Source organism: Heptranchias perlo, unplaced genomic scaffold (assembly GCF_035084215.1).
Source record: "Heptranchias perlo isolate sHepPer1 unplaced genomic scaffold, sHepPer1.hap1 HAP1_SCAFFOLD_224, whole genome shotgun sequence".
NCBI lineage: Eukaryota > Metazoa > Chordata > Chondrichthyes > Hexanchiformes > Hexanchidae > Heptranchias > Heptranchias perlo.
This window is the reverse complement of record NW_027139238.1, coordinates 67,253-90,117: the sequence shown is the minus strand read 5'-3', so window position 1 is coordinate 90,117 and position 22,865 is coordinate 67,253. Positions and strand designations below refer to the sequence as shown.

Genomic DNA, 22,865 nt, shown 5'->3' with positions numbered 1-22,865 from the left:
GACCGTTAGACGGAGGGAGTGGGGACCGATAGACGGAGGGAGTGGGGACCGATACACGGAGGGAGTGGGGACCGTTAGACGGAGGGAGTGGGGACCGTTAGACGGAGGGAGTGGGGACCGTTAGACGGAGGGAGTGGGGTCTGTTAGACGGAGGGAGTGGGGACTGTTAGACGGAGGGAGTGGGGACCGATAGACGGAGGGAGTGGGGACCGTTAGACGGAGGGAGTGGGGACCGTTAGACGGAGGGAGTGGGGACCGTTAGACGGAGGGAGTGGGGACCGATACACGGAGGGAGTGGGGACTGTTAGACGGAGGGAGTGGGGACCGTTAGACGGAGGGAGTGGGGACCGTTAGACGGAGGGAGTGGGGACCGTTAGACGGAGGGAGTGGGGACTGTTAGACGGAGGGAGTGGGGACCGTTAGACGGAGGGAGTGGGGACCGTTAGACGGAGGGAGTGGGGTCTGTTAGACGGAGGGAGTGGGGACTGTTAGACGGAGGGAGTGGGGACCGATAGACGGAGGGAGTGGGGACCGATAGACGGAGGGAGTGGGGACCGTTAGACGGAGGGAGTGGGGACCGATAGACGGAGGGAGTGGGGTCTGTTAGACGGAGGGAGTGGGGACCGTTAGACGGAGGGAGTGGGGTCTGTTAGACGGAGGGAGTGGGGACTGTTAGACGGAGGGAGTGGGGACCGATAGACGGAGGGAGTGGGGACCGATAGACGGAGGGAGTGGGGACCGTTAGACGGAGGGAGTGGGGACCGATAGACGGAGGGAGTGGGGACCGATAGACGGAGGGAGTGGGGACCGATAGACGGAGGGAGTGGGGACCGTTAGACGGAGGGAGTGGGGACTGTTAGACGGAGGGAGTGGGGACCGTTAGACGGAGGGAGTGGGGACCGATAGACGGAGGGAGTGGGGACCGATAGACGGAGGGAGTGGGGACCGTTAGACGGAGGGAGTGGGGACCGTTAGACGGAGGGAGTGGGGACCGTTAGACGGAGGGAGTGGGGTCTGTTAGACGGAGGGAGTGGGGACCGTTAGACGGAGGGAGTGGGGACCGATAGACGGAGGGAGTGGGGACCGTTAGACGGAGGGAGTGGGGACTGTTAGACGGAGGGAGTGGGGACCGTTAGACGGAGGGAGTGGGGACCGTTAGACGGAGGGAGTGGGGTCTGTTAGACGGAGGGAGTGGGGACCGATAGACGGAGGGAGTGGGGACCGATAGACGGAGGGAGTGGGGACCGTTAGACGGAGGGAGTGGGGTCTGTTAGACGGAGGGAGTGGGGACCGTTCGACGGAGGGAGTGGGGACCGTTAGACGGAGGGAGTGGGGACCGTTGGACGGAGGGAGTGGGGTCTGTTAGACGGAGGGAGTGGGGACCGTTAGACGGAGGGAGTGGGGACCGTTAGACGGAGGGAGTGGGGACCGTTAGATGGAGGGAGTGGGGACTGTTAGACGGAGGGAGTGGGGACCGTTAGACGGAGGGAGTGGGGACCGTTAGACGGAGGGAGTGGGGACCGTTAGACGGAGGGAGTGGGGACTGTTAGACGGAGGGAGTGGGGACCGTTAGACGGAGGGAGTGGGGACCGTTAGACGGAGGGAGTGGGGTCTGTTAGACGGAGGGAGTGGGGACCGTTAGACGGAGGGAGTGGGGACTGTTAGACGGAGGGAGTGGGGACCGTTAGATGGAGGGAGTGGGGACTGTTAGATGGAGGGAGTGGGGACCGTTAGATGGAGGGAGTGGGGACTGTTAGACGGAGGGAGTGGGGACCGTTAGACGGAGGGAGTGGGGACCGATAGACGGAGGGAGTGGGGACCGTTAGACGGAGGGAGTGGGGACTGTTAGACGGAGGGAGTGGGGACCGTTAGATGGAGGGAGTGGGGACTGTTAGACGGAGGGAGTGGGGACCGTTAGACGGAGGGAGTGGGGACCGATAGACGGAGGGAGTGGGGACCGTTAGACGGAGGGAGTGGGGACCGTTAGACGGAGGGAGTGGGGACCGATAGACGGAGGGAGTGGGGACCGATAGACGGAGGGAGTGGGGACCGATAGACGGAGGGAGTGGGGACCGTTAGACGGTGGGAGTGGGGACCGATAGACGGAGGGAGTGAGGTCTGTTCGATCATAGCTGTATGCTAACTATCATCGTGAGCTGCGTTTATTTGTTACGGACAGGAGCAGGTGCAGAATTACCTCATCTATCTGTACTGCACTTTTTAAGTAAATTGTGCTGAAGTTTGGAATTATTACTGCAATCCCAGAGATATCAAGACACTTCCTTTACTGTGAATCAACTGAAATATGTGCTTTCTCACACACCAGCAAAATCCAACACTCTGACCGGTGGAACACTGGATCATCGAGATCAGGGAATAGATCATTGTAAACAATTTTACAACACCAAGTTATAGTCCAGCAATTTTATTTTAAATTCACAAGCTTTCGGAGGCTTCCTCCTTCCTCAGGTGAACGATGTGAAATAGATGGGAATGGATACTGAGCAACCATTCAACAACACTGCACATCAACAGACTCCAAGTCGCAGGATTCCCACATTCAAGAAAGAAAAATTCTTCCAGTTTCAAATAGCAGCAATGGGAGTCTGAGAGATATCCAGTTCAATCAATCTGCCTTTCCTCGTAACTCTCTCTCCAGGAGTCTGTTATTACAAACTAAAGGTACACAAAGTCTAAGGGTCAATTCTCCATCTTAATGTAGAGAGTGTGATTTACATTTTAATTGCTCCCTCCTACAGGAGTTAAGGACTGAGGGATCCTGTGGTAATAGTTGGAGTCTCGGTACTGTCTGTCGCTGGAGGAACCTGGCACCATTGTGGCCAATCCTGAACGTTTATCTTAAGTTATGTCCCAGTGTAAAGTTACAGGGCACAGGGTGACACTGCTCAGTTAGCCTGGATTAAGTAAATAAAGTATCAAATAGTCTGTGGAATTTATAAACTTCACAATGTCCTCCAGGCAGTGGGACTGTGAAGTTTAAAGCAGCGGGATTTTATTACCTCATTGAGGAAATGAGTGTTTATATTGCCTCTCCCTCCACTCCCCAGAGCCTGATGCTTATCTCCAACCGCCATTAAACCCGTCAACATGATTCGCACATTACTTCATGTTCTTAGCATTTCAACGCAAAGTTTAGTGGAATTAATTTAAACACTTCCCAATGAGTTTTTGATGCAACACGCACCAAGGTCCAGGCTGACATTCCAGTGCAGTGCTGAGGGAGTGCTGCACTGTTGGAGGTGCCGTCTTTCAGATGAGACATTAAACCGAGGCCCCGTCTGCCCTCTCAGATGGACGTAAAAGATCCCAGGTCACTATTCGAAGAACAGGGGAGTTCTCCTGGTGTCCTGGGCAATATTTATCCCTCAACCAATATAATTAAAAACAGATTATCTGGTCACGATTATATTGCTGTTTGTGGGATCTTGCTGTGCACAAATTGGCTGCCTTGTTTCCTACATTACTACACTGATGTGACTACGTTTCACAAGTACTTCAATGGCTGTAAAGCGCTTTGGGACATCCTGTGGTCCTGAAAGGCGCTATATAAATGCAAGTCTGTCTTTCTTTTTAATGCTGTGCTGCTACTGTAGAGATGATCCACACTGTTAAATGTATGATTTGTATTAATTGGGGTTAATTGTATTCAGGTGGTGGGTATCGATTGGGGACTCTCTTGGATCCTTTTTATAGGAGGGTTTAGCTCGGGTGTGATGTGTGTGTAAGAGAACTCTGTGAATAAAGGCATGGAAACAACTCTGGTATTCTTTCCTTCACAACATGTCTATCCAATTTTAACACACTGGGGCACTGTAGAGATGCACCGCACTGGGGCACTGCGGAGATGCACCGCACTGGGGCACTGCGGAGATGCACCGCACTGGGGCACGGCGGAGATGCACCGCACTGGGGCACTGCGGAGATGCACCGCACTGGGGCACGGCGGAGATGCACCGCACTGGGGCACGGCGGAGATGCACCGCACTGGGGCACTGCGGAGATGCACCGCACTGGGGCACGGCGGAGATGCACCGCACTGGGGCACTGCGGAGATGCACCGCACTGGGGCACTGCGGAGATGCACCGCACTGGGGCACTGCGGAGATGCACCGCTCTGGGGCACTGCGGAGATGCACCGCACTGGGGCACGGTGGAGATGCACCGCACTGGGGCACTGCGGAGATGCACCGCTCTGGGGCACTGCGGAGATGCACCGCACTGGGGCACGGTGGAGATGCACCGCACTGGGGCACTGAAGAGATGCACCGCACTGGGGCACGGCGGAGATGCACCGCACTGGGGCACTGCGGAGATGCACCGCACTGGGGCACGGCGGAGATGCACCGCACTGGGGCACTGTGGAGATGCACCGCACTGGGGCACTGTGGAGATGCACCGCACTGGGGCACTGAAGAGATGCACCGCACTGGGGCACTGTGGAGATGCACCGCACTGGGGCACGGCGGAGATGCACCGCACTGGGGCACTGAAGAGATGCACCGCACTGGGGCACGGCGGAGATGCACCGCACTGGGGCACGGCGGAGATGCACCGCACTGGGGCACTGCGGAGATGCACCGCACTGGGGCACGGCGGAGATGCACCGCACTGGGGCACTGTGGAGATGCACCGCACTGGGGCACGGCGGAGATGCACCGCACTGGGGCACTGAAGAGATGCACCGCACTGGGGCACTGCGGAGATGCACCGCACTGGGGCACGGCGGAGATGCACCGCACTGGGGCACTGCGGAGATGCACCGCACTGGGGCACTGTACCATATTTATGGAAGTGCCTTGATGAATACCTTTGCATAACAATGGCCCCAAAAGAGCAGTATAAAATGACAAAGTAAATCACAACTGATGCACATTTTATGGATTATGTGTTGATGTCACATCTCCCTTTCTGCCCTCCTCTCCTGAAGGTGTGATCTCTCTGGCAGGCAGTTCCACAGGCCTTGCCCTAAGTGTCCATCTATGAGCCTGGAGACGGAATGTCATCAGCTGTTTTGATGGTGGCGGGTGTCCAGCCCAATGGCCCACACGTTCACTGTCAGCAGCAGTCACTGGAACAGGCACAAGACATGTAACCCACTGTGACCTCCCCACTCTAACACCCGAGTGCAGCCCTGGCTGAGATCAGTTAATCCAACACCAACCAGGAATCAAACTGGCTTAGGTCTGTCCGCTTCAGTACTACATCAGTTGTAAGAGTGGGCACCCTGTACATTTCCTTCATTCTATACTATAAGTACAGAAAGGATTCTGGAGAAGGTGGAAGGGAATTACAGAAATCAATGATCCAATGCATTGTTTTCAACAATTCAAACAGGCTGAGATTATATTCTGGTGTAGACATTTTGAAAGCAGTTCAATAGTGCCAGTAAAATAAACTGTATCTTTTTGTTGTTTGTAGAGTAAATGGTACCTTGATGTTATAATTTTCATCAAGCAGGATGTTTTCTAATTTCAGGTCTCTGTGAACGACTCCATTCTGAAAGACAAAGGACAGCCATCAGTCCCCCTCTACTGTTCTGCTGCCCCTTGCCTTCCTGCCCCGATAGTTAAACACACGTTTTGTACTATCTATGTATTTCTTTACAGATAGGGCTGCAATTCATTCATTGCTTATTTTATTAAGGATAAAGCAGTGAGTTGTTATGATCTGGAATGCGCTGCCTGAAAGGGCGGTGGAAGCAGATTCAATATTAACTTTCATAAGGGAATTGGATAAATACTTGAAGGAGAAAAATTCGCAGGGCTATGAGGAAAGAGCAGGGGAGTGGGACTAATTGGATAGCTCTTTCAAAGAGCCAGCACAGGCACGATGGGCCAAATGGCCTGCGTCTGAGCTGTATGATTCGATGAAAAGCCCTGACAATTTGTGTTGTGTTGTACTCTATTGAAATGGGGTTTGTCCAACGGCCTTTTGAAATAAGTAGAGTTCATCTGAGAGAAAAGTTACCAGCCTCCCCAACCCCAGCCACACAGGACACTATTAATCGATCAGAAAGGGCCAGGCTTACAGTTCTGCTCTATGTGGAATGAGTTGAGTGGGAGTTGCCAACTCTGTTTATCTGTGGTAGAAAACTGAAGATGGAGGACCCAGTGACATAATGAGTTTCTTTTTAATTTCTGTAACCTGATGTAAATGCCTCGATCTTAATGTAGGCTGGTTGTGTGAAAATGGAACTGGACAGTAGGCCTCCAGTATTGTAAAAGCACTGATTTCAGTAGTAGCTCTACATTTAAATATCCTACAACACTGAAGCAGAATAACCACTAACTTGTGCTAAATTCAGGCAAAGTTTCTGGATTCAGGTGAAGCTGCTGCCTGGACTCTCTGTCACCCTATCTGGTGCAGATTGATGTGAGAGTTGAGGGAATGAAACTGCTGGTACACTGTACTCCTGCTTAATAACACTGAGTTAGGACAATTACATTCAGTCCAAAGAGCCTGAAAGCAATCTTGCAGATGAGATTATGGGCAGCAACAGATAGTGATTTCATTAAACCTTCGGTCCCCTATTTACACCAGATAGGGAAATGAGAAGCTTTTCAACACTTCTTTAAAAACATCGAACTTGCTGCATTGTCACAGTTCAGTGAGATCGCAGTGTAGTGCACCAAATGTCTTCGTAATATAAATATAAATACCATTTTACAACTCCTTGTGGTCAGAAATTCAAAAGTCTTAATTTAAACATCAAAACATTTTCCTTTCTTTTAAACTTCCTGCTTGCATATGGTGCACATGTGCAGTGAACAGGTTGCATGTTCTGTAAACAGGTTGACTATGCTGTTAAATTAGCATTTTGTTTGAAGGTTTGATATTATCAGCACAAAACAGTAGCTAAATAAAATCTAAGTATTGGCCTAAAGTGCTTATTTCTGAGGAACTACCTATATAATATATTAAAAGTCATGTGTCTGCTTGCAGTTCCTGTCAACAAACCTTTACTTCCTGTGTCAACTTTTTCCATTATAAATTCCTATGTCAACATTTATAATGGAAACTGCCAATGTATAGTTGTCACGCTGTAATTACATCCTTCCACCTGTGGTGGTGTTATAGTGCCTATATTTTGCATCTCCCGGTTCCTCAGTTTGTATTGCAGAGAAACTCCGACACTCCAACAATCTCTACTCTTCTGCTTCCCAAACTGCTATTTAACTATAAATGATAATACAAAATGAGAAAAAGGCTTGCATTTATTTAGCACCTTTTACACTCTCAGGAGGTCCCAAAGTGCTTTACAGCCATGAAGTAATTTTTTTTGAAGTGTAGTCACTGTTGTAATGTAGGAAATGTGGCAGCCAATTTGCGCACAGCAAGATCCCACAAACAGCAACGTGATAATGACCAAATAATCTGTTTTAGTGATGTTGGTTGAAGGATAAACATTAGCGGGGAGAACTCCCTTGCTCTACTTCGAAATAGTGCCATGGGATCTTTTAATTCCCTCATCAAGCAGGATATTTTCTAATTTCAGATCTCTGTTTAACATCTCATTGAAAGGTGGCACCTCCGCCAATGCAGCACTCCCTCAGTACTGCACTGAAGCGTCAGCCTAGATTTTGTGTTCAAACCACTGGAGTGGGCTTGAACCCATGATCTTCTGACTCGGATGTGAGAGTGCTACCCACTGAACCATGACTGAATCTAAGTCAAAATCAAATTGGAATGGAATCATAGAAAGGTTACAGCAAGGAAGGAGGCCATTCGGCCCATCGAGTCCATGCCAGCTCTATGCAAGAGCAATCCAGCAAGTCCCACTCCCCCACCCTATCCCAGTAGCCCTGCAAATTTTTTCCTTTCCAGTACTTATCCAGTTCCCTTTTGAAGGCCATGATTGAATCTGCCTCCACCACCCCCTCGGGCAGTGCATTCCAGATCATAACCACTCGCTGTGTAAAAAAGTTTTTCCTCATGTCACCTTTGGTTCTTTTTCCAATCATCTTAAATCTACGTCCTCTGGTTCTTGACCCTTCCACCAATGGGAACAGTTTCTCTCTATCTACTCTGTCTAGACCCTTCATGATTTTGAACACCTCGATCAAATCTCCTCGCAACTGTCTCTGTTCCAAGGAGAACAACCCCAGTTTCTCCAGTCTATCCACGTAACTAAAGTCCCTCATCCCTGGAATCATTCTAGTAAATCTCTTTTGCACCCTCTCTAAGGCCTTCACATCCTTCCTAAAGTGTGGTGCTCAGAATTGGACACAATACTGCAGTTGTGGCCGAACCAGTGTTTTATAAAGGTTCATCATGACTTCCTTACTTTTGTAGGACAGAAGGACAGAACATATGACTTTAAAATGGGGACTGAATTACGTATACACAACCTGGTTCAATTATCCCCACTCTGCAACCCCACTTCACCCGACGACCTGTCTTGGTCTGGACGCCCCCTGTGCAACATCACGGGAGATGGGCTAGTATTTATAACATGTACCAACATTACTGTGTTATAATTACAAACTCAAACACTTTATTATTCGCTGTTCCCTTTGTATACAAAGTGCCCTCACGCACACTCTCAGTTGGAGAGATTGAGGTTCAGACTGTTCAGCGACAAATTAATCAACAAGAGACAAGTTGGGGCAAATGTCACTTTGGGTGACAGTGTAAAACGGGAGCAATCCATTCAGCCACCCGTTATACACCTTTCCCTATTTTTATCTCCACTGACTTAATGAAAATGGGAGAGATGTATAATGGGCAGCTGAATCAATATCGCCTGTTTCCCTCTTGCCCAAAGTGTAATTTGCCGGCAGAGAGTCGGGAGTGCTGCTTCACCCCTCCTGGGAAGTGCTACCTTCTCCTTGGAGCTGCCAAACCCAGAACAAAAACAAGCTCAGCCCAAACTCAGCAGGCAGAGCAGCCGCCGATTAAACATCACAAGAACTGGCTCCACTCCTGATCAAGGGACAGATGTGACCACAAAAGCTAGTAAAAATTCAACATTTTACCAAAAAGTGAAATAAATGGAACCACATTCGATGGTAAGTAGGGACACCTGTATTGACAGCACAAACCGTTCTGATTTTACACGAGGGGGCAGAATTTGACTCAGTGCGATAGTGTAAACCAGGTGATAGTGAGTCAGCAGCCAGTTTTACATTGAAGTCAGTGGAAATAAAAATGGGGAGAGATGTAAACGGGGCTGATGATTCACTATAACCCATTTTATACAATCAAACAAAGGTCAAAGTTACTTCAAGGACACATAGTCATATTTGCAAGAAAGTCTTGATAATCATTCAGAATACAATGGGCTGGCCATTTCTGGAGCTCTGCGTTACTGATTGGCAAGAGTGGGGTTGGGCTCATTCATTCTCCTCCTTAAAAGTGAGCACACTGAACGGTGAGCACACTGAACGGTGACCGCACTGAACGGTGAGTACACTGAGCGGTGAGTACACTGAACGGTGAGTGTACAGAGCTGTGAGCGCACTGAACGGTGAGCGCACTGAACGGTGAGCACACTGAACGGTGAGCACACTGAACGGTGAGCACACTGAACGGTGAGCACACTGAACGGTGAGCACACAGAGCGGTGAGCGCACTGAACGGTGAGTACACGGAACGGTGAGCACACTGAACGGTGAGTACACTGAACGGTGAGCACACAGAGCGGTGAGCACACTGAACGGTGAGCGTACAGAGCGGTGAGTACACTGAACGGTGAGCGCACTGAACGGTGAGCACACTGAACGGTGAGCACACTGAACGGTGAGCACACTGAACGGTGAGCACACTGAACGGTGAGCGCACAGAGCTGTGAGCACACTGAACGGTGAGCGCACAGAGCTGTGAGCACAATGAACGGTGAGCGTACAGAGCTGTGAGCACACTGAACGGTGAGCGCACAGAGCTGTGAGCACACTGAACGGTGAGCGCACAGAGCTGTGAGCACACTGAACGGTGAGCACACTGAACGGTGAGTACACAGAGCGGTGAGCGTACAGAGCTGTGAGCACACTGAACGGTGAGCACACTGAACGGTGAGTAGAATGAACAGTGAGCACACTGAACGGTGAGCGTACAGAGCTGTCAGCACACTGAACGGTGAGTACACTGAACGGTGAGCGTACAGAGCTGTGAGTACACTGAACGGTGAGTACACAGAGCGGTGAGCGCACAGAGCTGTGAGCACACTGAATGGTGAGCACACTGAACGGTGAGCACACTGAACGGTGAGCACACTGAGCACAATGAACGGTGAGCGTACAGAGCTGTCAGCACACTGAACGGTGAGTACACTGAACGGTGAGCGTACAGAGCTGTGAGTACACTGAACGGTGAGCACACTGAACGGTGAGCACACTGAACGGTGAGCACACTGAACGGTGAGCACACTGAACGGTGAGCACACTGAACGGTGAGCACACTGAACAGTGAGCACACTGAGCACAATGAGCGGTGAGCACACTGAACGGTGAGTACACTGAGCGGTGAGCACACTGAGCGGTGAGCACACTGAGCGGTGAGCACACTGAACGGTGAGCACACTGAACGGTGAGCACACTGAACGGTGAGTGCACTGAACGGTGAGCACACAGAGCGGTGAGCGTACAGAGCTGTGAGCACACTGAACAGTGAGTACACTGAATGGTGAGCACACAGAGCTGTGAGCACACTGAGTGGTGAGCGCACTGAGCGGTGAGCACACTGAGCGGTGAGCACACTGAACGGTGAGCACACTGAACGGTGAGCACACTGAATGGTGAGCACACTGAGCAGTGAGCACACTGAGCGGTGAGCGTACAGAGCTGTGAGCACACTGAACGGTGAGCACACTGAAAGGTGAGCACACTGAACGGTGAGCACACTGAACGGTGAGCACACTGAACGGTGAGCACACTGAACGGTGAGCACACAGAGCGGTGAGCACACTGAACGGTGAGCGTACAGAGCGGTGAGCACACTGAACGGTGAGCACACTGAACGGTGAGCACACTGAACGGTGAGCGCACTGAATGGTGAGCGCACAGAGCTGTGAGCACACTGAACGGTGAGCGCACAGAGCTGTGAGCACACTGAACGGTGAGCGCACAGAGCTGTGAGCAAACTGAACGGTGAGCGCACAGAGCTGTGAGCACACTGAACGGTGAGTACACAGAGCGGTGAGCGCACAGAGCTGTGAGCACACTGAATGGTGAGCACACTGAACGGTGAGCACACTGAACGGTGAGTACAATGAACAGTGAGCACACTGAACGGTGAGCGTACAGAGCTGTGAGCACACTGAACGGTGAGTACACTGAACGGTGAGCATACAGAGCTGTGAGCACACTGAACGGTGAGCACACTGAACGGTGAGCACACTGAACGGTGAGCACACTGAACGGTGAGCACACTGAACGGTGAGCACACTGAACGGTGAGCACACTGAGCACAATGAGCGGTGAGCGCACTGAACGGTGAGCACACTGAACGGTGAGCGTACAGAGCGGTGAGCACACTGAGCGGTGAGCACACTGAGCGGTGAGCACACTGAGCGGTGAGCACACTGAACGGTGAGCGCACTGAACGGTGAGCACACTGAACGGTGAGCGTACAGAGCTGTGAGCACACTGAACAGTGAGTACACTGAACGGTGAGCACACAGAGCTGTGAGCACACTGAGCGGTGAGCGCACTGAACGGTGAGCGCACTGAACGGTGAGCACACTGAACGGTGAGCACACTGAACGGTGAGCACACTGAACGGTGAGCACACTGAACGTTGAGCGTACAGAGCTGTGAGCACACTGAACGGTGAGCACACTGAGCGGTGAGCACACTGAGCGGTGAGCACACTGAGCGGTGAGCGCACTGAACGGTGAGCGCACTGAACGGTGAGCGCACTGAACGGTGAGTACACTGAACGGTGAGTACACTGAACGGTGAGTACACTGAAAGGTGAGCGCACTGAACGGTGAGCACACTGAACGGTGAGTACACTGAACGGTGAGCACACAGAGCGGTGAGCACACTGAACGGTGAGCGTACAGAGCGGTGAGCGCACTGAACGGTGAGCACACTGAACGGTGAGCACACTGAACGGTGAGCGCACTGAATGGTGAGCGCACAGAGCTGTGAGCACACTGAACGGTGAGCGCACAGAGCTGTGAGCACACTGAACGGTGAGCGCACAGAGCTGTGAGCAAACTGAACGGTGAGCGCACAGAGCTGTGAGCACACTGAACGGTGAGTACACAGAGCGGTGAGCGCACAGAGCTGTGAGCACACTGAATGGTGAGCACACTGAACGGTGAGCACACTGAACGGTGAGTACAATGAACAGTGAGCACACTGAACGGTGAGCGTACAGAGCTGTCAGCACACTGAACGGTGAGTACACTGAACGGTGAGCATACAGAGCTGTGAGTACACTTAACGGTGAGTACACTGAACGGTGAGCACACTGAACGGTGAGCACACTGAACGGTGAGCACACTGAACGGTGAGCACACTGAACGGTGAGCACACTGAACGGTGAGCACACTGAACGGTGAGCACACTGAGCACAATGAGCGGTGAGCGCACTGAACGGTGAGCACACTGAACGGTGAGCGTACAGAGCGGTGAGCACACTGAATGGTGAGCACACTGAGCGGTGAGCACACTGAGCGGTGAGCGCACTGAACGGTGAGCGCACTGAACGGTGAGCGCACTGAACGGTGAGCGCACTGAACGGTGAGCACACAGAGCGGTGAGCACACTGAACGGTGAGCGTACAGAGCTGTGAGCACACTGAACAGTGAGTACACTGAACGGTGAGCACACAGAGCGGTGAGCACACTGAACGGTGAGCGTACAGAGCTGTGAGCACACTGAACAGTGAGTACACTGAACGGTGAGCACACAGAGCTGTGAGCACACTGAGCGGTGAGCGCACTGAACGGTGAGCGCACTGAACGGTGAGCGCACTGAACGGTGAGCGTACAGAGCTGTGAGCACACTGAACGGTGAGCACACTGAACGGTGAGCACACTGAACGGTGAGCACACTGAACGTTGAGCGTACAGAGCTGTGAGCACACTGAACGGTGAGTACACTGAACGGTGAGCACACAGAGCGGTGAGCACACAGAGCGGTGAGCACACTGAACGGTGAGCGTACAGAGCGGTGAGCGTACAGAGCGGTGAGCGCACTGAACGGTGAGCACACTGAACGGTGAGCACACTGAACGGTGAGCACACTGAACGGTGAGCACACCGAACGGTGAGCGCACTGAATGGTGAGCGCACAGAGCTGTGAGCACACTGAACGGTGAGCGCACAGAGCTGTGAGCACACTGAATGGTGAGCGCACAGAGCTGTGAGCAAACTGAACGGTGAGCACACAGAGCTGTGAGCACACTGAGCGGTGAGTACACAGAGCGGTGAGCGCACAGAGCTGTGAGCACACTGAATGGTGAGCACACTGAACGGTGAGCACACTGAACGGTGAGTACAATGAACAGTGAGCACACTGAACGGTGAGCGTACAGAGCTGTGAGCACACTGAACGGTGAGTACACTGAACGGTGAGCATACAGAGCTGTGAGTACACTTAACGGTGAGTACACTGAACGGTGAGCACACTGAACGGTGAGCACACTGAACGGTGAGCACACTGAACGGTGAGCACACTGAACGGTGAGCACACTGAACGGTGAGCACACTGAACGGTGAGCACACTGAGCACAATGAGCGGTGAGCGCACTGAACGGTGAGCGCACTGAACGGTGAGCGCACTGAACGGTGAGCACAATGAACGGTGAGCGTACAGAGCTGTGAGCACACTGAACGGTGAGCACACTGAACGGTGAGCACACTGAACGTTGAGCGTACAGAGCTGTGAGCACACTGAACGGTGAGCACACTGAACGGTGAGCACACTGAACGGTGAGCACACTGAACGGTGAGCACACTGAACGGTGAGCACACTGAACGGTGAGCACACTGAACGGTGAGCGTACAGAGCTGTGAGCACACTGAGCGGTGAGCGCACTGAACGGTGAGCGCACTGAACGGTGAGCGCACTGAACGGTGAGCACAATGAACGGTGAGCGTACAGAGCTGTGAGCACACTGAACGGTGAGCACACTGAACGGTGAGCACACTGAACGTTGAGCGTACAGAGCTGTGAGCACACTGAACGGTGAGCACACTGAACGGTGAGCACACTGAACGGTGAGCACACTGAACGGTGAGCACACTGAACGGTGAGCACACTGAACGGTGAGCGTACAGAGCTGTGAGCACACTGAGCGGTGAGCGCACTGAACGGTGAGCACACTGAACGGTGAGCACACTGAGCGGTGAGCACACTGAACGGTGAGCACACTGAGCGGTGAGCACACTGAGCGGTGAGCACACTGAGCGGTGAGTACACTCAGCGGTGAGCACACTGAGCGGTGAGCGCACTGAACGGTGAGCACACTGAGCGGTGAGCGCACTGAGCGGTGAGCGCACTGAACGGTGAGCACACTCAACGGTGAGTACACTGAGCGGTGAGCACACAGAGCGGTGAGCACACTCAGCGGTGAGCACACTGAGCGGTGAGCACACTCAGCGGTGAGCACACTGAACGGTGAGTACACTGAACGGTGAGCACACTCAGCGGTGAGCGCACTGAACGGTGAGCGCACTCAACGGTGAGGACACTCAACGGTGAGGACACTCAGCGGTGAGCACACTGAACGATGAGCGCACAGAGCTGTGAGCGCACTGAACGGTGAGTGCACTGAACAGTGAGCACACTGAACAGTGAGCATACAGAGCGGTGAGCACACTGAACGGTGAGCGTACAGAGCTGTGAGCACACTGAACGGTGAGCGTACTGAACGGTGAGCGCACTGAACGGTGAGTGCACTGAAAGGTGAGTGCACTGAAAGGTGAGCGCACTGAACGGTGAGCACACTGAACGGTGAGCACACTGAACGGTGAGTACACTGAACGGTGAGCACACTGAACGGTGAGCACACTGAGCGGTGAGCGCACTGAACGGTGAGCACACTGAACGGTGAGCACACTGAACGGTGAGTACACTGAGCGGTGAGTACACTGAACGGTGAGTACACTGAACGGTGAGCACACTGAACGGTGAACACACGGCGCGGTGAGCACACTGAGCGATGAGCACACTGAGCGATGAGCACACTGAGCGATGAGCACACTGAGCGATGAGCACACTGAACGGTGAGCACACTGAGCGGTGAGCACACTGAGCGGTGAGCACACTGAACGGTGAGCGCACTGAACGGTGAGCGCACTGAACGGTGAGCGCACTGAACGGTGAGCACACTGAACGGTGAGCACACTGAACGGTGAGTACACTGAACGGTGAGCACACTGAAAGGTGAGCGGTGAGCGCACAGAGCTGTGAGCACACTGAACGGTGAGTACACGGAGCGGTGAGCGCACAGAGCTGTGAGCACACTGAACGGTGAGTGCACAGAGCGGTGAGCGCACAGAGCTGTGAGCACACTGAACGGTGAGCACACTGAACGGTGAGCACACTGAACGGTGAGCACACTGAACGGTGAGCACACTGAACGGTGAGCGCACAGAGCTGTGAGCACACTGAACGGTGAGCACACTGAACGGTGAGTCCACGGAGCAGTGAGCACACTGAACGGTGAGCGCACAGAGCTGTGAGCACACTGAATGGTGAGCACACTGAACGGTGAGTACACGGAGCGGTGAGCACACTGAACGGTGAGCACACTGAACGGTGAGCACACTGAACGGTGAGCACACTGAACGGTGAGCGTGCAGAGCGGTGAGTACACTGAGCGGTGAGTGCACTGAACAGTGAGCACACTGAACGGTGAGCGCACTGAGCGGTGAGCGCACTGAGCGGTGAGCGCACTGAGCGGTGAGCGCACTGAACGATGAGCACACTGAACGGTGAGCACACTGAGCGGTGAGCGCACTGAACGGTGAGCACACTGAGCGGTGAGCGCACTGAGCGGTGAGCGCACTGAACGGTGAGCGCATTGAACGGTGAGCGCACTGAGCGGTGAGCGCACTGAACGATGAGCACACTGAACGGTGAGCGCACAGAGCTGTGAGCGCACTGAACGGTGAGCGCACTGAACGGTGAGCGCACTGAACGGTGAGCGCACTGAACGGTGAGCACACTGAACGGTGAGTACACTGAACGGTGAGCACACTGAAAGGTGAGCGGTGAGCGCACAGAGCTGTGAGCACACTGAACGGTGAGTACACGGAGCGGTGAGCGCACAGAGCTGTGAGCACACTGAACGGTGAGTGCACAGAGCGGTGAGCGCACAGAGCTGTGAGCACACTGAACGGTGAGCACACTGAACGGTGAGCACACTGAACGGTGAGCACACTGAACGGTGAGCACACTGAACGGTGAGCACACTGAACGGTGAGCGCACAGAGCTGTGAGCACACTGAACGGTGAGCACACTGAACGGTGAGTCCACGGAGCAGTGAGCACACTGAACGGTGAGCGCACAGAGCTGTGAGCACACTGAATGGTGAGCACACTGAACGGTGAGTACACGGAGCGGTGAGCACACTGAACGGTGAGCACACTGAACGGTGAGCACACTGAACGGTGAGCACACTGAACGGTGAGCGTGCAGAGCGGTGAGTACACTGAGCGGTGAGTGCACTGAACAGTGAGCACACTGAACGGTGAGCGCACTGAGCGGTGAGCGCACTGAGCGGTGAGCGCACTGAACGATGAGCACACTGAACGGTGAGCACACTGAGCGGTGAGCGCACTGAACGGTGAGCACACTGAGCGGTGAGCGCACTGAGCGGTGAGCGCACTGAACGGTGAGCGCATTGAACGGTGAGCGCACTGAGCGGTGAGCGCACTGAACGATGAGCACACTGAACGGTGAGCGCACAGAGCTGTGAGCGCACTGAACGGTGAGCGCACTGAACGGTGAGCGCACTGAACGGTGAGTGCACTGAACAGTGAGCACACTGAACGGTGAGCATACAGAGCTGTGAGCACACTGAACGGTGAGCGTACAGAGCTGTGAGCACACTGAAAGGTGAGTACACTGAAAGGTGAGCGCACTGAACGGTGAGCACACTGAACGGTGAGTACACTGAACGGTGAGTACACTGAGCGGTGAGCGCACTGAACGGTGAGTACATTGAGCGGTGAGTACACTGAACGGTGAGCACACTGAACGGTGAGCGCACTGAACGGTGAGTACACTGAGCGGTGAGTACACTGAACGGTGAGTACACTGAGCGGTGAGCGCACTGAACGGTGAGCGCACTGAACGGTGAGTACACTGAACGGTGAGCGTGCAGAGCTGTGAGCACACTGATCGGTGAGTACACTGAACGGTGAGCACACTGAGCGGTGAGCGCACTGAACAGTGAGCGCACTGAACGGTGAGCGCACTGAACGGTGAGCACACTGAGCGGTGAGCACACTGAGCGGTGAGAGCACTGATCGGTGAGCGCACTGAATGGTGAGTGCACTGAACGGTGAGCACACTGAACGGTGAGCACACTGAATGGTGAGCACACTGAGCTGTGATCGCACTGAACGGTGAGCGCACAGAGCGGTGAGCACACTGAACGGTGAGAACACTGAACGGTGAGCACACTGAGCGGTGAGCGCACTGAGCGGTGAGCGCACTGAGCTGTGAGCACACTGAGCTGTGAGCACACTGAACGGTGAGCACACTGAACGGTTAGTACACTGAGCGGTGAGTACACTGAACGGTGAGCACACTGAGCTGTGAGCACACTGAGCGGTGAGTACACTGAGCTGTGAGTACACTGAGCTGTGAGCACACTGAACGGTGAGTACACTGAGCGGTGAGTACACTGAACGGTGAGTACACTGAACGGTGAGTACACTAAACGGTGAGCGCACTGAACGGTGAGTACACTAAACGTTGAGCGTACAGAGCTGTGAGCACACTGAACGGTGAGCACACAGAGCGGTGAGCACACAGAGCGGTGAGCACACAGAGCGGTGAGCACACAGAGCGGTGAGCACACAGAGCGGTGAGCACACAGAGCGGTGAGCACACAGAGCGGTGAGCACACAGAGCGGTGAGCACACAGAGCGGTGAGCACACAGAGCGGTGAGCACACAGAGCGGTGAGCACACAGAGCGGTGAGCACACAGAGCGGTGAGCACACAGAGCGGTGAGCACACAGAGCGGTGAGCACACAGAGCGGTGAGCACACAGAGCGGTGAGCACACAGAGCGGTGAGCACACAGAGCGGTGAGCACACTGAACGGTGAGTACACTGAACGGTGAGCACACAGAGCGGTGAGCACACAAAGCGGTGAGCACACTGAACGGTGAGTACACTGAACGGTGAGCACACAGAGCGGTGAGCACACAGAGCTGTGAGCACACTGAACGGTGAGTACACTGAACGGTGAGCACACAGAGCGGTGAGCACACAAAGCGGTGAGCACACTGAACGGTGAGTACACTGAACGGTGAGCACACAGAGCGGTGAGCACACAGAGCGGTGAGCACACTGAACGGTGAGCGCACAGAGCTGTGAGCACACTGAACGGTGAGCGTACAGAGCTGTGAGCACACTGAACGTTGAGCGCACAGAGCGGAGAGCACACAGAGCTGTGAGCACACAGAACGGTGAGCGCACTGAACGGTGAGCGCACTGAACGGTGAGCGCACTGAACGGTGAGCGCACTGAATGGTGAGCGCACTGAGCGGTGAGCGCACTGAACGGTGAGTCCACTGAGCGGTGAGCACACTGAATGGTGAGCACACTGAACGGTGAGCACACTGAACGGTGAGTGCACAGAGCGGTGAGTGCACAGAGCGGTGAGCGCACAGAGCTGTGAGCACACAGAGCGGTGAGCGCACAGCTGTGAGCACACTGAACGGTGAGCACACTGAACGGTGAGCACACTGAACGGTGAGCACACTGAACGGTGACCACACTGAATGGTGAGCACACTGAACGGTGAGCACACTGAACGGTGAGTGCACAGAGCGGTGAGTGCACAGAGCGGTGAGCGCACAGAGCTGTGAGCACACAGAGCGGTGAGCGCACAGCTGTGAGCACACTGAACGGTGAGCACACTGAACGGTGAGCACACTGAACGGTGAGCACATTGAACGGTGACCACACTGAACGGTGGCCACACTGGTGTTCACCAGCAGCCAACTGTTCTCACTGTTCGTGAAGGGCCCACTCGCCTGACACTCGTTTGACTGCAGTTAAACTGTTCATGTTGTCTCAAAACAGCCTCTCAGGAGTGAATAATACTGTGGAACTGCCCCACAACAGGCTTTGGCTGCCTGACCTTTTACCTTGTGACAGTAGTGAACAGCAAATACAATCTCCCTCAGCTCTTTACTTGTGACAATAGTGAATAGCAGATAAAATCTGCCTGACCTCTTACCTTTTAAGAGTAGTGAACAGCAGATACAAGCTGCCTAAATTCTCCTTGTGACAGTAGTGAATAGCATATACAATGTGCCCAAACTCATTTGTGACATTAGTGAACAGCAGATACAATCTGCCTGAACTCACCTTGTGACAGTGGTGAACAGCAGATACAATCTGCCTGAACTCACCTTGTGACAGTGGTGAACAGCAGATACAATCTGCCTGAAGAACAGTCTGGTCTCCCTCTCACTTAACTTGCGTCTTTCACTGATGTAATCGTATAACTCGCCTTTGCTCGCATATTCCATAACTATCACGATTTTATCCTTGTTCTCGAAAACTGCTGAGACAAACAGAACGAGATTTACTGGGATTGAGAAAACTGATGCCGTTTTAGACAAAAACAGATTGGCTGAAAAAGCAGCAGATTTAATATCAAACACTGAATGTGCCTTCTTAAAAAGTTCGACACAAGGAGGGTGATCTGGGTGGTTTGGTTAGGTTAGATTAGGTGGGTTTATTCAGGTTAGGTTAGGAGGGTTAGTTTAGGTGGGTTTATTTGGGTTGGGTGGGTTTATTTGGGTGGGTTTATTTGGGTGGGTTTATTTGGGTTGGGTGGGTTTATTTGGGTTGGGTGGGTTTATTTGGGTTGGGTGGGTTTATTTGGGTGGGTTTATTTGGGTGGGTTTATTTGGGTGGGTTTATTTGGGTTGGGTGGGTTTATTTGGGTTGGGTGGGTTTATTTGGGTGGGTTTATTTGGGTGGGTTTATTTGGGTGGGTTTATTTGGGTTGGGTGGGTTTATTTGGGTTGGGTGGGTTTATTTGGGTGGGTTTATTTGGGTGGGTTTATTTGGGTGGGTTTATTTGGGTGGGTTTATTTGGGTTGGGTGGGTTTATTTGGGTGGGTGGGTTTATTTGGGTGGGTGGGTTTATTTGGGTTGGTTGATTTTTTTTGGGTTGGGTGTTTTTTTTTGGGTTGGGTGGGTTTATTTACGTTGGGTGGGTTTATTTGGGTTGGGTGTTTTTTTTTGGGTTGGGTGGGTTTATTTGGGTGGGTGGGTTTATTTGGGTTGGTTGATTTTTTTTGGGTTGGGTGGTTTTTTTTGGGTTGGGTGGGTTTATTTACGTTGGGTGGGTTTTTTTGGGTTGGGTGGGTTTATTTATGTTGGGTGGGTTTTTTTGGGTCGGGTGGGTTTATTTACGTTGGGTGGTTTTTTTTGGGTTGGGTGGGTTTATTTACGTTGGGTGTTTTTTTTTGGGTTGGGTGGGTTTATTTGGGTGGGTGGGTTTATTTGGGTTGGTTGATTTTTTTTTGGGTTGGGTGGGTTTATTTACGTTGGGTGGGTTTTTTTGGGTTGGGTGGGTTTATTTATGTTGGGTGTTTTTTTTTGGGTCGGGTGGGTTTATTTACGTTGGGTGGGTTTTTTGGGTTGGGTGGGTTTATTTACGTTGGGTGGGTTTATTTGGGTGGGTTTATTTGGGTTGGGTGGGTTTATTTGGGTTGGGTGGGTTTATTTAGGTTGGGTGGGTTTATTTAGATTGGGTGGGTTTATTTGGGTTGGGTGGGTTTATTAAGATTGGGTCGGTTTATTTGGGTTGGGTGGGTTTATTTGGGTGGGTTTATTTAGGTTGGGTTTATTTAGATTGTGTGGGTTTATTTAGGTTGGGTGGGTTTATTTAGATTGGGTGGGTTTATTTAGGTTGGGTGGGTTTATTTGGGTGGGTTTATTTGGGTGGGTTTATTTGGGTTGGGTGGGTTTATTTGGGTTGGGTTGATTTTTTTGGGTGGGTTTATTTGTGTGGGTTTATTTGGGTTGGGTGGGTTTATTTGGGTGGGTTTATTTGGGTTGGGTGGGTTTATTTAGGTTGGGTGGGTTTATTTAGGTTGGGTGGGTTTATTTGGGTTGGGTGGGTTTATTAAGATTGGGTCGGTTTATTTGGGTTGGGTGGGTTTATTTGGGTGGGTTTATTTAGGTTGGGTGGGTTTATTTGGGTGGGTTTATTTAGGTTGGGTTTATTTAGATTGTGTGGGTTTATTTAGGTTGGGTGGGTTTATTTAGATTGGGTGGGTTTATTTGGGTGGGTTTATTTGGGTGGGTTTATTTGGGTTGGGTGGGTTTATTTGGGTTGGGTGGGTTTATTTGGGTTGGGTTGATTTTTTTGGGTGGGTTTATTTGTGTGGGTTTATTTGGGTTGGGTGGGTTTATTTGGGTGGGTTTATTTGGGTTGGGTGGGTTTATTTGGGTTGGGTGGGTTTATTTGGGTGGGTGGGTTTATTTGGGTTGGTTGATTTTTTTTGGGTTGGGTGGGTTTATTTGGGTTGGGTGGTTTTTTTTGGGTTGGGTGGTTTTTTTTTGGGTTGGGTGGGTTTATTTACGTTGGGTGGGTTTTTTTGGGTTAGGTGGGTTTATTTACGTTGGGTGGGTTTTTTTGGGTTGGGTGTTTTTTTTTGGGTTGGGTGTTTTTTTTTGGGTTGGGTGGGTTTATTTACGTTGGGTGGGTTTTTTGGGTTGGGTGGGTTTATTTATGTTGGGTGGTTTTTTTTGGGTCGGGTGGGTTTATTTACGTTGGGTGGGTTTTTTTGGGTCGGGTGGGTTTATTTACGTTGGGTGGGTTTTTTTGGATTGGGTGGGTTTATTTACGTTGGGTGGGTTTTTTTGGGTTGGGTGGGTTTATTTACATTGGGTGGGTTTTTTTGGGTTGGGTGGGTTTTTTTACGTTGGGTGGTTTTTTTTGGATTGGGTGGTTTTTTTTGGGTTGGGTGGGTTTATTTATGTTGGGTGGGTTTTTTTGGGTCGGGTGGGTTTTTTTGGGTTGGGTGGGTTTATTTATGTTGGGTGGTTTTTTTTGGGTCGGGTGGTTTTTTTTGGGTCGGGTGTTTTTTTTTGGGTTGGGTGGGTTTTTTTGCATCATCCTTTGGGACATGGGTTTGAATCCAGCCAGTAATGCTGGAATGAAAGTTACCCACAAGGACATGTGAAATTAGTTTCAAGACAGTTCGAGCAGACACTGGTCTACTGCACATAATGGCCTCAATTCAGTCCTAACCGATACTGAATCAACAGCCTCACTTCGAAACCAGGCTAACAGTTTTAGGATGAGGAAACATCACAATGAACCATAATCTCCTCCACCTCTCTCTCCTCCTTTAAGACCCTCCTTAAAACGAACATCTTTGACTAAACCTTGGTTATCCCTCTTATTCCCTCTTATTTCGGTCTACATTTCACCCCTGGTTAGTCCCAGAACTGCAGCAGTGAAAAGGGCAGCCGGGAATAGGGCTGGAGAATTGGTTTTGTGGGTTGGGCCTGTTCTCAGAGCATCAAGGACACCGTCTCAAAAGGACACATCGACCCGTCCTGACCATCGACCCGTCCTGCCCACCGACCCGTCCTGCCCACCGACCCGTCCTGCCCACCGACCCGTCCTGCCCACCGACCCGTCCTGCCCACCGACCCGTCCTGACCATCGACCCGTCCTGAC

At 52.3% G+C, this 22,865-nt stretch overlaps 1 protein-coding gene across 1 annotated transcript in view; it reads right to left on the bottom strand.

Moving 5' to 3' along the window:
* Window positions 1-22,865, bottom strand: part of LOC137310138 (NUAK family SNF1-like kinase 1) — a gene marked incomplete at its 5' end in the record, with an annotated part of 111,034 nt that overhangs the window by 21,525 nt on the left and 66,644 nt on the right. The window contains 2 exons of the mRNA XM_067978111.1: window positions 5,452-5,517; window positions 19,570-19,721. Of these exons, the coding sequence (XP_067834212.1) occupies window positions 5,452-5,517; window positions 19,570-19,721 (218 nt within the window). The remainder of the gene's footprint in view (window positions 1-5,451; window positions 5,518-19,569; window positions 19,722-22,865) is intronic.